Here is a 14,142-nt window from a genome sequence, read left to right on the forward strand (position 1 = left end):
GGGTGTTCGACCCACCTGGGCGTGCTGAGCCCCGAGCCCAGGCAAAATGCAAGGAATCTGTGCCCCGGTTGAACGTTCACCCACCCACCCTGGTCTATGTGGACAGGCTGCGCGTCTGCACAGATGACTGAAAGGCAGATGAGACGTGTTGGCACATATCGGACTGTGAGGTCGAACAAGTCACGTCAAGGATGGGCATGCACTATCTATCGTCGCCTGTTCCGAGTCTCTCCCCGATGCCGCCATTTTCACAGAGCGCCTTGAGCGCCTTTTGATCCAACAGCATCCTCACATTCACCGCCGATACTGTGAGGCCCGACACGAGCCGGCTTGACTCATTCGAGGAGTCGACGATCCTTCGCTCTTAAGAATATCTTTCTCAGCCCGGCAAACAACGTCCAGGCGCAAGGACATACACTCACGGTCAGCCGGAGGCCCAAATTCACCGGGCCGGGCCCAAGGCAAGAGGATTGGATTCGGATCGAGCCTCCGTGTCATTGCGGTGACACAATGACAGAAGCAGGAACTCCAGTTCCGGTGATTTTACAGGCACAACTCTCGCATGCTTCAGGGGTGTGTATCACATGAATCGGGAAACACACAGCGTCACATTGGTGTATATATCTGTGACGGTATGAGTCCGTGGGTATGCAGTGTTCCAGGCGCAAAAGGCTATTCGTTTCGGTTCAAGCCAGCAAGCCAGCAAGCCAGTTCGGTGTATGGGATATTGGAGGTTGGGGGATCTCGCCATTAGCGATATTGATTTTTGTTTGTTTGTAGGATACCTCCACCTTGTGTCGTTCGCGCGCGTACCAGTTGCTGGATGTATGGATTAGGTTTCTCGCTTCATTGAGGATCATCGTGGTGATGGTGATCATTCAACATCGCCTTTGGGCTTGATGAACTAACTTCTCGTCCAGTCAAGTCTTAGTGTTTTCACTTGTAGTCCTTCAAGTTCTGTTTCCCCGGCCTGTTATGTCCCCGTAATGTTATGCTCATGCTCTGTAATATTCCCGCTATGCCATGCTACGATCATGTCATGATACGTTGTGCGCATGCTCTGGCATATTCATGATATGCTCAGCTATCCCGTCCTATACACCCCTTGCTCTATCCAAGGCATCGGCTCTACAGTAAGTAGCCACTCGGTTCAAGTTGCTGACTTTCCTCATCGACAACGGCGGTCCTCACTTGAGTTGGTTGAGTTGGTTGAGTTGGCTGAGTTGCTTTGAGACCCCCTTTCCGTTCCCTTGCTATACTGTTATATATATCTTTTACTGAATCCTTGTCGACGCGCAGCATGACACCCCTCCTATACGTATTGTATGTAGTTTGACAGCTGCAGAGAAGGGGATTGGGACGGAATGCGAGGCGATGCGATGGGATTGGAAGTGCATGTGGCGCAATGCAACTGCGAAATACTCCGTACAAGGCTGGGCACTGATTCTCGATCTCCAAGCACGCAAGTTACAGTACTGTAAGTCGACTTGCGTGGAAAGAGGCTATATACAATGGTACTGTATGTAAAACGCAAGTCAAGAAAACTTTCCTCTCCAATTTTCATCCCATGTCCCTGAAGACGTTCATGAGCATGGATGGTAGATCCGTCGAATGATATACAGAAACAGCTCCCCTCGTCAGTTGCAGTTCATATGCCTCGCCGAGCATTTCGCATGAGCATTTCGCCGGAACGCCATGCTTTGTACATGTTTTCCACCACTGATAAGTAACCCGTAAACTGTACGTCCGTGGACTCCTCGTCCCCATGATCGCCATCCCAAAGTCCTACCGCTCATTCAAAGCCAAGGCATCCACAACCCATCCAAAGAACTCAACCTCGTCGGATCTGTCGCCTTACTTATCAAGTCCACCACATTCTGACACGCCGGTAGCACGCCAGTGCCGCCTGGCGTCGTGGCAGTCCCACTGCTACCACCAGAGCCTTCCGCTCCTGTGCCGCTCGCGGCTCCCTGCCCGGCGCCACTGCCACCGGCGGAAGTGCTGGGATTAACAGTGCCCTGCGTCTTGGCCAACGTCAACGCCCTTCTGGTGATGAAGTCCACATTCATGGCCACAAGTTCCCGAAGATGGTTGCCCTCCATTTTCTGTTCGGCGCCTTGAGCGTTCTGCGGTCTTCCTGCTGCCCAGTTGAACATCTCATCCCGCACGAATACGGCGAGTTGCTGTTCCATTTCGTACCCGCTACCGGCAGCTCCATCGCCTCCGTCGGCGGTGGTCAAACAGCGCGCAATCGCCATGAGCGAGGCGGTGAAGATCCCTTCTACCCCAAGAGGGCCCATCAGTGTCTGGAGGTTGGGCGTAAGCCGGAAAGGGACTTGTTCAGGGTTGTAGAACAATGCTCTTGTGGAGTTCAGGTTGGGAAGCAGGTCGCTCGCCCAGATATCCCCCGTGGCCCTGGAGATGGAGAACTTCGTCGGATAGCGCGCGGACATGTGCATGACATAGGTCATGAATGTCGTCGCCGCGAACTGATAGGAGAATTGTCTACGGAAGAGCCAGAAGTCTTCAAAGGAGGGGTACGTGGATTGGAAGTACTTTAGGACGATGGTATTGGGGACCCAGCGTTCTTGAATCGTGCTGAAGATCTCGGTCTTCATGATGGCCACTTGTTCGGGTGTCCGCGGGGTAGTCTTTTGCTGTTCGGCGATGGTGCGGGATTTTTCCAGCACGAAGAGAAGCGGGTCGTCGCGAGAGATGGTGTTGGGAGGCAATTTGCGTACATGTTCTTCGTAGACAGATTGCAGGGTAATGTAGGAGGCGTCGTCTTGCACCAGCCTGATATGCGGTGCTATCGGCACAAAGATGGGCAAATGGAAATATAGGTTCCGCCGACGCGATTCTTTGCGTTTGGCGAGGGTCTGGTTGAAGATGCGGAAGAGCTGGACAATGCGTTCCTCACGGCGCACTTTGCCTCCTGTCGGATGCTGGACGGCAAAAGGATGCAGAGAGCCGTCATGGCCACGAATCGTCAACCGGCGGTGACAGATGCTGTTGCCCCGGACGAGTTCGACGGTCGGCATGAATCGCTCGATGCGGACGAAATCGGTGTTCTTGTCCTTGTGCTGCTGATACTGTCCGGGGACTTCGACCGAATCATCGAATTTGAGGAACTTGAACTCGCTCAGATGGTGGCTGTAGGATTCGAGCGGCGCCCATTGCTGTCTGTTGTCGAGTTTCTGTTCGAACTTGTCTCGCCACTTGCGCAGCTTGTGGATGTACTCGTACATGGTCGGCTTGGTCTGCACAAAGTCCGCTTCGAATGACTTGCGGATGTGGGCAGGCAGGACAGACTGCACAAATCGGGCAACATTGGCTTCAGTCTGGGGAGGCAGTTTGGCGCCTTCGGCGTAAGTCATGGGCGCCCGACTGATGTAATGTAGGCCATCATTCAACAACGCAACAATCAATCGGTGGGCATCCTCGTCCGGCGGACACTTGAAGTGTTTGGAGAGCTGATCTGTCATTGTCTCCATGCTAAGGGCGAGCAATGGGAAAGCGGTCTTCAAACCCGCCATGATCTCGTCAGTGTAATCCCAAGGCTTCTTGGGCTCTTCCGGTTTCTTCTCGGCGTCGGTGCCATTACCCTGGCTGGCGTCTCCATCTTCTTGCTTGGGCTTCGGAGATGCCGTTCCATTGGCTGCGGTTTCGCTGTTAGCTGTACCTGGGCGTGAAGTGCTCTCCTTCTTGTCGTCTTGGGGCTTCTGTTGCTTGGCTCTCTGCACTTCATACTGTTTCTTCTTGCCCAGGAAATCTTCCCTTGTCGCACGCAGGTGGTAGAACAATGCCTGAGGGAAAGCTTTCGCGATCTTAACGAGCACGGACTTCGCAAGACGTGCTTCCTTGTGTTCGAGACTACCGAGGAGCTGCGGTACGAAAGTAGTCCAATACCACACCGGGGTCTCACCCTTGAAGTCTTCGAATGCCTTGGCAATGTGGCCTTCTTCATCGTCCAGGCTAAGCAGCCACAAGACTCGGCTGAGCATTTTTCTCGACTTTGCACTCTTGTAGAGCCCTGCTGCTTCAAGATAGCAGCTGACTGCATTGCTGGCAGCTTCAATATTGGCTGGATTCTCCTTGAACTTGCGATCAGAGTATTGGCCCCATTCAGCCCATGCTTTCGGCAAGCGGAGATCATAGTACAATGCAACACCAAAAGCTTCATTGGCCTCCTCTGCATGTTGGAGCTTTGCCAAAAACATACCCTTCAATGTATAGAACTCGGCCTTCTGTTGCGCGCCAAAATAGTTGAGATTGGTGTTGTTGATCACATCAAGGCCGCTGTTCAGCTCTACTTTGTTCTGGTAATGGCATTTGGCCTGCTCCCTCAGCTTTAGAAAAGCTTCTTGGATCTCAATGTTCGGTAGAGTGTAAATCTTTCCGAGTTGGTTGATGCAGACCTCAGGCATCTGATGTTTTCGAGCGACGTGGGCGAACTTGTTGATAATCCAAGCCGTTTCATGGTAGCCCCGGAAGGCGTAGGAGTTGTTTCCGACGTTGTTGCCACCTTGGGGTAGAAGAGGCAGGTATGTGGTATTGACGAGCTGGAAGACGTGCTGACGCCAGGTGACCAGGTCTTGCCAGGCGTTGATGTCATCCCAGATGTTCGGCAGGCGATCTCTCCACGCTTGAAGCAGTAGCTTGACTTCTTGAGATTTGTTGTCGAGATTACGCTCGTTGGTACCCATAAGGCTATCGCAAATAACGCTAGCATCATGCAGCTCAACAAGTTGCTGGAATTGTTGCAGAATCGGAATGTGGGCGTTTGTTATCCGCTTGGGAAGCTGATGCCACTTGCGAATCGAGAGTTGGATGGCCTCGTCGCAGACATGCTGGAACTCTGCCCGTGAGACTTGTTTGGAATTGTACCGTAGCAGGGCCATGAATGCCTGGAAGAAGGTGCGTCTCGGCGTCGGGGCGTCGGAGACGGATTTGATCATAGAGTCCAGCTGATTACGGTTCTCATCACCAGACCAGGCTTCATAATTCCTCCAAGCCGATTCAAGTAGCAGGTCGCTGAAATTTTCATGTTTGGCGAATTCGCCGAGTATATCCCATTGCTGGAGTTTCTGAGCACATATCATCCAGTGATCTTCCCAGAGATAATACTCCCCTTGCGAAAATGGAACCACGCCAGTTCGCGCCTTGACTTGTGCTGACTCCCAGAGCTGTTGGGCTTTGTCCCAGATACCGTGCTGTTCATAGGACAGGGCCGCGTTTGTCTCCATAAATTTACACCGTCTTCTCCACGTTCCATAGAAGAGATCTTCCTCCTGAAGGCCCGCATACACCTCAATGAGGGCGTCAAGATTACTCTCGCGGACCGCAGGAGTGTCGATCAGGGGATCAACGGTCGATTCCTCCAGTGAGATGAGCGCCGTGTACCAGGCATCGTAAGTGCGGCTCAGGAATTTCATCACGTGCGGAGGTACCTTGAACCGTGGTCTGGCTCGAACAGCACCCTCGAGCAAAGCTTGGACGACATTGGGACGCAAGTTGAGCTGTCTTTGGTGATACTCCCTCGTAAGGAGTGTGACCATTCCCTTCTCGAGATCGAGGCGCTCGTCCCTGGTCAACGCTGACCAACAAAGCGGGAAGAGCTTAACCCAGACATCGTAGGCGACATTATCGTCGGTGTGCTGCAACTGAGTAAGAGGCTCAAGCAAATCGCGTACTTTGACCTCATGGATTTCTTGATTGAAGCGTCGTTGAGCGAGTACCAGAGCTTCAAGGTTATCCTCAATCATTAAATCATCCTTGCCTTGCTCCGGGTTCACAAGACCTGGACTGAACAACTGAGACATAGGGCACACTCTGACGTCCTCCGAGTGAAGACGTGCAGGCATCGACATCTCGACACTACCCATTATGAGTTGCGAGGCCTGTCTCAACCAGAAGGAATCGGCCAAAGTGTCCCAGTTCTGGAGGGTCAACACGTAGTTGAGCCGATAGCTCGCGGTCTTGGACAACGCCCGGTCGAAGATGCTCATGAAGCGGTTTCTCATGTCCACGTCCTTGGCCCTGGTGCCGATCAGGAAAGCATGCTCCAGCCTTACAGTCAGCTCTGTCCTCGTCACAGTGGGGTCCTCATAGATCTTGATGACCAGGTCGAGGAACCGTTCTAGAAGCGTTTGAGTTGGCCATTTCTCAAAGATGAGCATCTTGTGGAGCACAGCAGTCTTCTCCTTCAGCGTCGGCCAGGGTTCGGTCGAGTTGAAAACCCATTTCTCGACCATGTCGAGCACTTTACTGCACATTTCGACGTTGAAGGATTTCTCGACGAGCGAGGCGAGCACGCTGAGGAACGGTCGACGTTGCTCATTGAGTTCTCCCATCCGCGAAGACAGAATGTCGACGGTCTTTTTGATCAAATCGACCCCGAGAGCAAACTCGTAGGGGTCCATCAACGGCTCACCAAGACGCCAGCCTTGTGGCGGCGGTCCCGGTGGTATCACGTAGGCGTTGATGTGCTCTTTAGCCAACTTGTGCTGCAACGCTTTCATGGCGCCATTGATGTGTTCATCCACGTCCGCCGGCCGAACGAGCGACAATGTCCACAAATTGTTGATACCAGAGATATAGTTGCCATTGGAGAGCGCCTCACCAACCAACACCTTGGAATACCGAGTAGCGAAGTCGGAGGGTGAGATGTCCAGGTCCATGCCATCTGCATCATCCGTTTTCACTGTCGGCATGGCTTCCAGCACCCGGCGCACTAGTGGGGGTGAATCGTTATCGCCCGTATTGAGGTGCAAACAATCCTGGATCTCAGGTTCCTCCATCTTGAGTGGCTTTTCCAAGAGTTTCTGAATCTTTTCCATGTTGCTGATGATCCACTCGTTGGACTTCACACTCAACAGGATGCACATGACTTGCAGGGCGTTGATCATGCAGGTCAGCTGCTTTTCATCGACCTTGTCTGCTTTCTCGCCACTCAAAATGGGATCAAGCAATTTTTCGTAAAGACCGACATCGATATCTGTCCATAGATTGGGCGCCAAAAGCTCGCGAAGAAGCTGAACGCCTTTCTGGCACATGTCATTCGACATTGGCTGTTGCTGGGCCTTTTGCATAGTCTTGGATTTGAGTTCTGCAGCTGGCATAGGGTAGCGTTCCGGGACCGACGTGATAAAGGTAATCATGTACTTCACAACGGCCGTTCGAAGCTCGAGAGGGATCACATATTCGGCCTTCTCTTTAGCTGGTGGGGGTGCCAGCTTTTGCTCTCCGGCAGAGTCTCTCTTTCGCGACGGAGTGAGCTCGGCTGTAGACTGCGATGGTGATACTGCTGAGACCCGTCGGCTTTCCCACTGCTGGATCAAAGATATCAATGCCAGCGCCAGTTTCTTATTTTCGTTTGAGGGATTCGGTGGCGGGGCAATCTTGTGCAGCATCTGAATGATTGTAGGAATAAAGAACTCTCGGGAATCGTAAAAAAGATCCGGCTGACGAACAATGAAATTGAAGGTGCTCTGGACCTGCTGCAAATTGCCTGTCTCCTCGTTGAGGATCTTGCGCGGAAGCCGAGCCCAGGAAGGCGATCGTTTCTCGCCAGGTGTATTCGCGCTGGCGCCGATCCTCGCCGGTAGTACCGGAGCCAGCACTTCCAAAGCTTGAGTGACTAGGGCTTTGCCTTCATTTTGATGTGCTTTCAAGAGTTGGTTGTAAATCTGCACTGCAATCTTCATAGGAGTATCGTAGGATCTGATGAAATAGCAGATCAGGACATAAGCTGCATATTTGTTGATGACGTCCTCGAGTTTGATATGTCCCCAAGAATATTTGATGATATCTTTGCGATCCTCCGACACCGCATCTTTGTGGTACTTCAGAATGAAAGCAGACAATTGCAGCGCTTCCATTCGAGAATGATCCACGCCTGGCTGCGAGAGGTCATCCACCACATCAGCAGCGGCTGGCTTCCAAAGGCGCTCGAGGAAGAGATTGAACAACTTGCTGTCGGCGAGAGTACCGGCCTTATTGTCCTCGCTGCGCGTGTTCTGTACATCTTTTGCCATGATGGGATTGACCACGTTGCGCAACAAGAACGTCTTTACCTTTTGAGGTTCGGACTTTTGCGAGTAAACATCGAGACATTTCTCGATGATATTGTATCGGCGAGTCGTAGATTGGTCGCAAATGACGGACTCAAAGAGATACTTGGTAAGCTTGAGTGGGGTCTTGACCGTCCCTTGGGCGGAGGAGGAGAAGAGTTCCATCATGAAGCTGAGGTCGTCTGGTGCAGATGATAGATACTGGGTCAATATATCCATCAGTTGATCTCCACTTTGTTCCGCCCGCAATCGCTGAGAACCCTGCAACCTGTCTTTGCGAAGTTGCTCCTCGAGTTCTCGACCGGCCGCCAAGATCTTGATTCTGAGCTGCTCCTGATTGTGGAGCCATTTCTTTTCAGAGTCCATGGCGCAGATGGAATGGACGATGTCGATGCCATTGATTGCGGCGGTATGTCGTTCTTCAGCGTTCTCGACATCAAAGGCAGCCTTGATGAACCCTTCCGTATCACCCATTACAGCCTCGCGAATCGCGGGACTAGCATCAGAGGACAGGATCTGCCCAAAAAAGCGACCATACTTTTCCTCTTGGAGACGTGACTGAAAGAAAGACCACGTCTCTTTCGGATATTTGTCCAGATACATAACCAAGGGCTGGCGGAACGGGCTGGCGACCGTGCGCCGCAGTTTTCCTTCTAGATCAAGTACGCTGTTGACAAGATCTCCCATGAAGCTGGTAGCTGCAGCCGGAAGGAGGTGGAAGATATTGAATATCGCGGTGACGATCTTCATCTGCGGATTTTGCTCGATTAGACCGAAAGAAACTTTATGCAACAGCTGCTCATCTGCAATCACCCTCATGTGTTCTAGCAAACGAGCACCAATCTCGACCTTGAAGTAGTTGGTCAACAAAGTGAGCAGCCTGGCCAGCCCTTCTAGGCCAGCCACTGTGAGTCGTTTCGAATCCTGCAGATTCATCAGGATGGGGCGCAGCCCATTCTGGAGGAGATCTTTGGGCAGCTTGCTGGTTTGCACTAGTACCTCCTTCAGACCAGCATTCGCGGCCTCGATAATTTCGGGCGATTTCGAGTACAACAGCTTGAAAAACACCGTAATTATTCGAGCTCGGCTCGAGTTCTGCGGTCCAGCTGCAAATTCAGGCAGACTCATGGCAATAGACAGAAGTTTCAGACATGAGACTCGCAGGTTCACAATCAACTGCGCGTTGTTGTACTCATCGGGTTTTGGGTGCAGAATCTCCGAATCGGCGTCTGCAAGTGCCAGAGATTCCATCATGAGGCGATTCAGCTGGTCGTTCAAGGGGACGAGATCATGACCTAAACCCAGGCAGTAGGTAATGGCATCAATAAAGCCAGTCTGCGATAAGAATGGCAACGCCCGGAGGGGTTTGTTGAATATTGGAGGTAGGAATCGATCCTTGACAGGTGTAATCAGCTCATGCACTTCAACACCGACGACCTCCGCCATGGTTGCGAAGGCCTGCTGCGCAGTTTCGCGTGCATGAGTATTCATATGTGAGAGCTCAAGGCTGAAGGTGACTGAGAGGGCATGAATCGTGCTTCTTTCGTTTGTCAGCATTTCCTTGGTTTGGCCAGCGCAGCACTTCCGGAGAATGAATTCCAGCGTCTTTTGGGCAGTAATTCGAGTGCTTGCCGGGACTTCTTGGGGCGTGTCCTTGATGACGAAAAGCAGGGCCTTGATGATCTCGAGCTGTTTGCTGTTGAGAAAGGCGTTACCCAGGTTCATCTTTGTCACGATGATCTGGATGCCCAAAGTAGAGCCCTCCTTGGTAAACCACTCAACCTCGCGACATCGGTGGCAGAATGTCTGTGTGAGATGGGTGAAGAAAGGCAGCTTGGCAGCCTTATCGTCGCTTCCACAAATTGTGCGAGCTGTGTCAAGCACGGAAGTCATCGATGCCTCCGCAGCCTCACGCACGTAAACGTTTTCTGACGCTAGACAGTCGCAGATAACGTCGGCCAGGAGCCGGGTGCTGAGATGAACCGCCCCCTCGCTTGCGTTGACGTCGAATTCCTTAGTTCGTCGACCGGCATCGCATAGAGCCTGTCCAAGCTCCACAATTGTGAAATGGCGTGAGATGTTCGATATGAAAGCTTCCGCTTGCGCCTTGAGATCTGGAACGGTGGTTGCAGTGAAGCAAGCCTTGAGCAACTTCTTCAGGTTCTCTTCCTGCTCTCTCCGCTTTTGGACCGACTTTCCAAATTCGTTCTCAGCCAGCATATCAGCATAAGTGGTGAAACGCCGCGCAAGGAGATCGTTCGCCTGCAACCGAAGCAGAGCAGCGAAGTCATCTGGAAGATTATCGTAACCTACGAACAGTTTGACCTGGTTACTGATGTACTTGAATGATTGCTGCTTGTAATACAGATCAAGAGACTTTCCACTTGTGCTCTTGGACGCTTCCGTCACTTTGCGGATCGCGAGGTCGACACCGGTGTCCAGAGGGAACGCTCGATCCCGGGCGGTCTCCTTGAGTCGAATGTCAAAGCTGGGCTCGTCGTCGGTGTACCGCCGATACGCAAGCTGGTGAGGATGGTTCAGAAACTTCCTGTTGCGTCCGCCAAGCTTGCCAAGAATGCGCATCGTCGTGTGAGAGTGAAAGTGTTGGTATGGCTGCGGTTTGAGGTGCTCGAACAAAGCTGTCATCAGCTCGTCCATAATGGGGGCCATTATTGGGTCCAAGTAGTCTGCCGTCAGATTATCAACGCACAACTCAAGGGTTCTGAGCCCTTGACCAACGAGATCAGGTCCTGCGCGCAGAGCGACAACCAGAGGCCTCATGAGATGATTCAGATGAGGCAACAGGTGGCTGAGACGTGCGGGAACTGTCAACGTCAACTCCACATAGAGGTCCCGGTCGTGCGGATCTCGAGCGCCTTGTAGCAGATGATTAAAAGTCTCCAGTAGCATCTCAAGCAGCGGAAGGATTTCTTTGTAGAGGAGTTCGAAGCGTCCGCCGCCAATACTCCTAAACAGCGATCGGAGGAGAATGAAGTAATGGATCGGCTTCTCCGCTGTGACTGCTAATTGCACACACTGCGTGATGATCTTCGTGATATGAGGAAGTAACACCTGTTCGTTATGCGCAGAGAACAATGTGACTGCCATGAAAGACAGCTTGAACATTCTCAACAGAATGGAGGATTGGACGATCTTTGAAGAGCCCACTTCCGGCAATTTGTTCATGAGATACTGCAGGACCATTCCTGCAAACGCCGGTGATGTTGCTTCGCTAGCCAGGAAGAATTGAGGTAGGTGTAGCAGGGCTGTGTGCTCGAACATCAACTCGTGCAGATACGGGATCTCTGCCTGGAAGACTTCGTGGAAGGTGGCAGGGTCGATGCAGTGGAAGACGGTTCCGAAGCTCTCAAGCAGTTCCTTCTCCTCGCGGGTCATTTGGGCCATCGAGTGGCTTGCCATAAAGTCCACAGGGGACGAGTACTGCATGTCCGGCACAGAATTCTCTGCACCGTAATAGCGGAAGACGCGAGCACCTTCGTGGAAGAGCTTGGTGATCACCCGGGTCTCCTCAGCATTATAGCCAAATGACACTTCGCTCCAGTTCATTGGAATGGTGGCCTGATCCACATTCAGTCCAGGGGGATTACACGTCTTCAACTGATAGAACATATTCTTCAGACCATTGACGAGATTCTTGAACAGGAACTTATTGTCGTTAACTGGATCAGCACCTCGCTCGCGCGGATTCGACGTCTTGATAGGGGTCGCACTGAATATGTCCACCTTATCCCAGTCAGGTCGTTGGTCCTTTTCGTCCATGTATGTCTCCGTTTGTTGCTCGTTCGGCTTTTCTCCATACTGTTTGCTCAGCTTAAGTGCATTTTCATACTGGTAGTTCATAGCTGCGAACTTGTCGCCGATGGCATCAAGAATCATGATCAGGAAGTACCTCGCCTCCTCCTTGTTTTCGAGTTTCGTAATGCTCTCGGCCATGTTGAGGAGGAGCTTGGCGCTCATGGTCTGGAAACTTGTGCCCGGAAAATTGTCGTGCAAGTTCTTCGTATAAACTTCGATCGTCCGCCGGATCTGGTTCCGGTCTAGCGAGTCGCGGACGTGGTGTATGAGGTCTGCAAGCATGCTATAAGCGAGTGGTCGCATCGTCTCGTAGACAGTCAGTCCGTCGCCGATGAGGATGCGTTCGTCTAGTAACTCGTCGATTTTGTTCAGGAAGATTTTCCGGTAGTTGAAATTGATGATGTGCCGTATCGCTACCAGCAGTTCTTTGCGAGCCCCAGACTTCTCCCGCGGACAGTCTTTCAACAGCCGGACTACAACGCTTGGCAGAGTTGGCAGGAAATCCGTGAGTTGGTTTGCGTAGACCCGAAGGAGATAGGCTAAGAAACTCATAGTCTTCACCTGAGCGGTGATGAAGTCCCCGAATGCAGCCCGGTTCTTGATCTCTCTGCTAACGCCGGTGAATATGGACTTATTGGCTGCAGCCTCGGCGTGGGCCTTCTCTTGCGCTTTCGCCTGCAACAATAGGATGCCCTTGATTGACGGCACGAACTTCTTGACATTTGCGGCGACTGTGCTGCGGTGGGCCTGGAAGATGGACACAACGATGATGGGGCATTCCGATAAAACCTTGAAAGACTGCATCCCCTTGGCAAGCGGCGCATGTTCCTTTCTCTCCGCGCCCGGATCAGACACGGTCGTGGCTGGCGATGCGGGTCTTGGAGACTGGAACGTCTGGCTCTGCGGATTGGCCCCGGACGACGAAGTTTGATGAGGCGCGGGCGAATCGAAGGTATCGTGCACAACCTGTTCCATCAACTCAAACATCTCTTGGATGAGGTCGAGGAAGGGCTGGACTTTGGAGGCGGTCGCACTGGGCTGGTGTCGCTCGAGATCCATGATTGTCTTCAGGCACAGCACCGCATTGTCCTCGTTTTCCACCCGCACCAATTCCATCAGTGTTTCCACCATGTCGAGCGCAAAAGGCTCGACCTCGGGCGGCGCATGTTGAAGTCTGTGCAGGACCTCGAGGATCTGGTTGCGCAGGATGTGCTCGAACGAGGTCGGGTGGAAGTCTGGCTTGCCCTCCAGGATCTTCTTGAAGACCGGCCAAAACTTGGTCAAGAACTTCGTATAGACAGGCGGAGGCGAACACAGGCTCTCGAGAGAATCGCGGAGGTCGGTCGCAATGTTCGATTTCGTCTTCGTATCTGTCAAGACCCAAAGTCAATCAGAACAGGCTCGCAGTGCGCGTGACGGATTCAACGTGCCTATCTTCGGATCACTAAGCCTGCTAGCATAGAGATCTATTTTCTGAGAGGCATCCATGGTGGATGCCATCCTCGGCCCGCCTCCAGACTACGCCAGGTAGTTGGACAATCAAGAGAGGTGCGCCGCAAGTGGTGAGCAACCTCATGAGGATCCGACTCTGAGGAGGTACATTTGCAGACACGACTGCGCGCAAAGCGATGGCAGAGAGCGAATAGTTGGTGCAGGATTAAGGATCGGCTGGGTAAACCTGAATTAACTATCGCTAGAGGCAGCCTGCAACAATTCCAGAATAAAGAATGGGCGCGAAAGGAAACGTGTCCGGGCAAAGGTGCCCTGTTGGTACAAAATGTATGGAGAGTCTGCGGAGAACAGCCATCGAGGTTGAAAAGTGATTGCGAGAGGCACTGAGAGGGGAGCGCGCCTGCCGCAGTCGCGCAGCAATCACGTGATAATGCTATCTACATGAGGTAGGTATGCCGGATTGTCCTGTGCACAGACCACTTCAGTCTTTTCCACTTCAAGACTTGGCGGAGAGTCGCATACGCCGCCCCAAGGCAACGGTCACTCAATAGCATGGAAGAGGACAATCCGTTGTGCCTGCATACCCTTCTCTTGTCTTGGTAGATATGCCTCACAGGGGCTTTTCCTTTCCCACGCATAGGTCGTATCTTCATGCCAGAAGCTGAACATCGCCCGCCATCATGTACTCCATCATCAAGAGGACAGCCTCCAAGAACCCAACGCAAAGATCCTCTTCGCCGGGTATCTGATCCCCTGGACCAGGCCGCTGCCAGCTCGAAATAAACCAAAACTCTTTCAAGGT

General features: G+C 52.4%; 1 protein-coding gene across 1 annotated transcript; it reads right to left on the reverse strand.

Annotated features, from left to right (window-relative positions):
- Positions 1–1,796: 1,796 nt before the first annotated feature.
- Positions 1,797–13,376, reverse strand: A1O7_05026 (transformation/transcription domain-associated protein; the record flags this gene model as incomplete). Its single annotated transcript, XM_007759036.1, has 2 exons — positions 1,797–13,258; positions 13,334–13,376. The coding sequence occupies 2 exons, from the start codon at positions 13,374–13,376 to the stop codon at positions 1,797–1,799; spliced, it is 11,505 nt and encodes a 3,834-aa protein (XP_007757226.1).
- Positions 13,377–14,142: the final 766 nt, after the last annotated feature.

Source organism: Cladophialophora yegresii (assembly GCF_000585515.1).
Source record: "Cladophialophora yegresii CBS 114405 chromosome Unknown aczIN-supercont1.3, whole genome shotgun sequence".
Taxonomy (NCBI): Eukaryota; Fungi; Ascomycota; class Eurotiomycetes; order Chaetothyriales; family Herpotrichiellaceae; genus Cladophialophora; species Cladophialophora yegresii.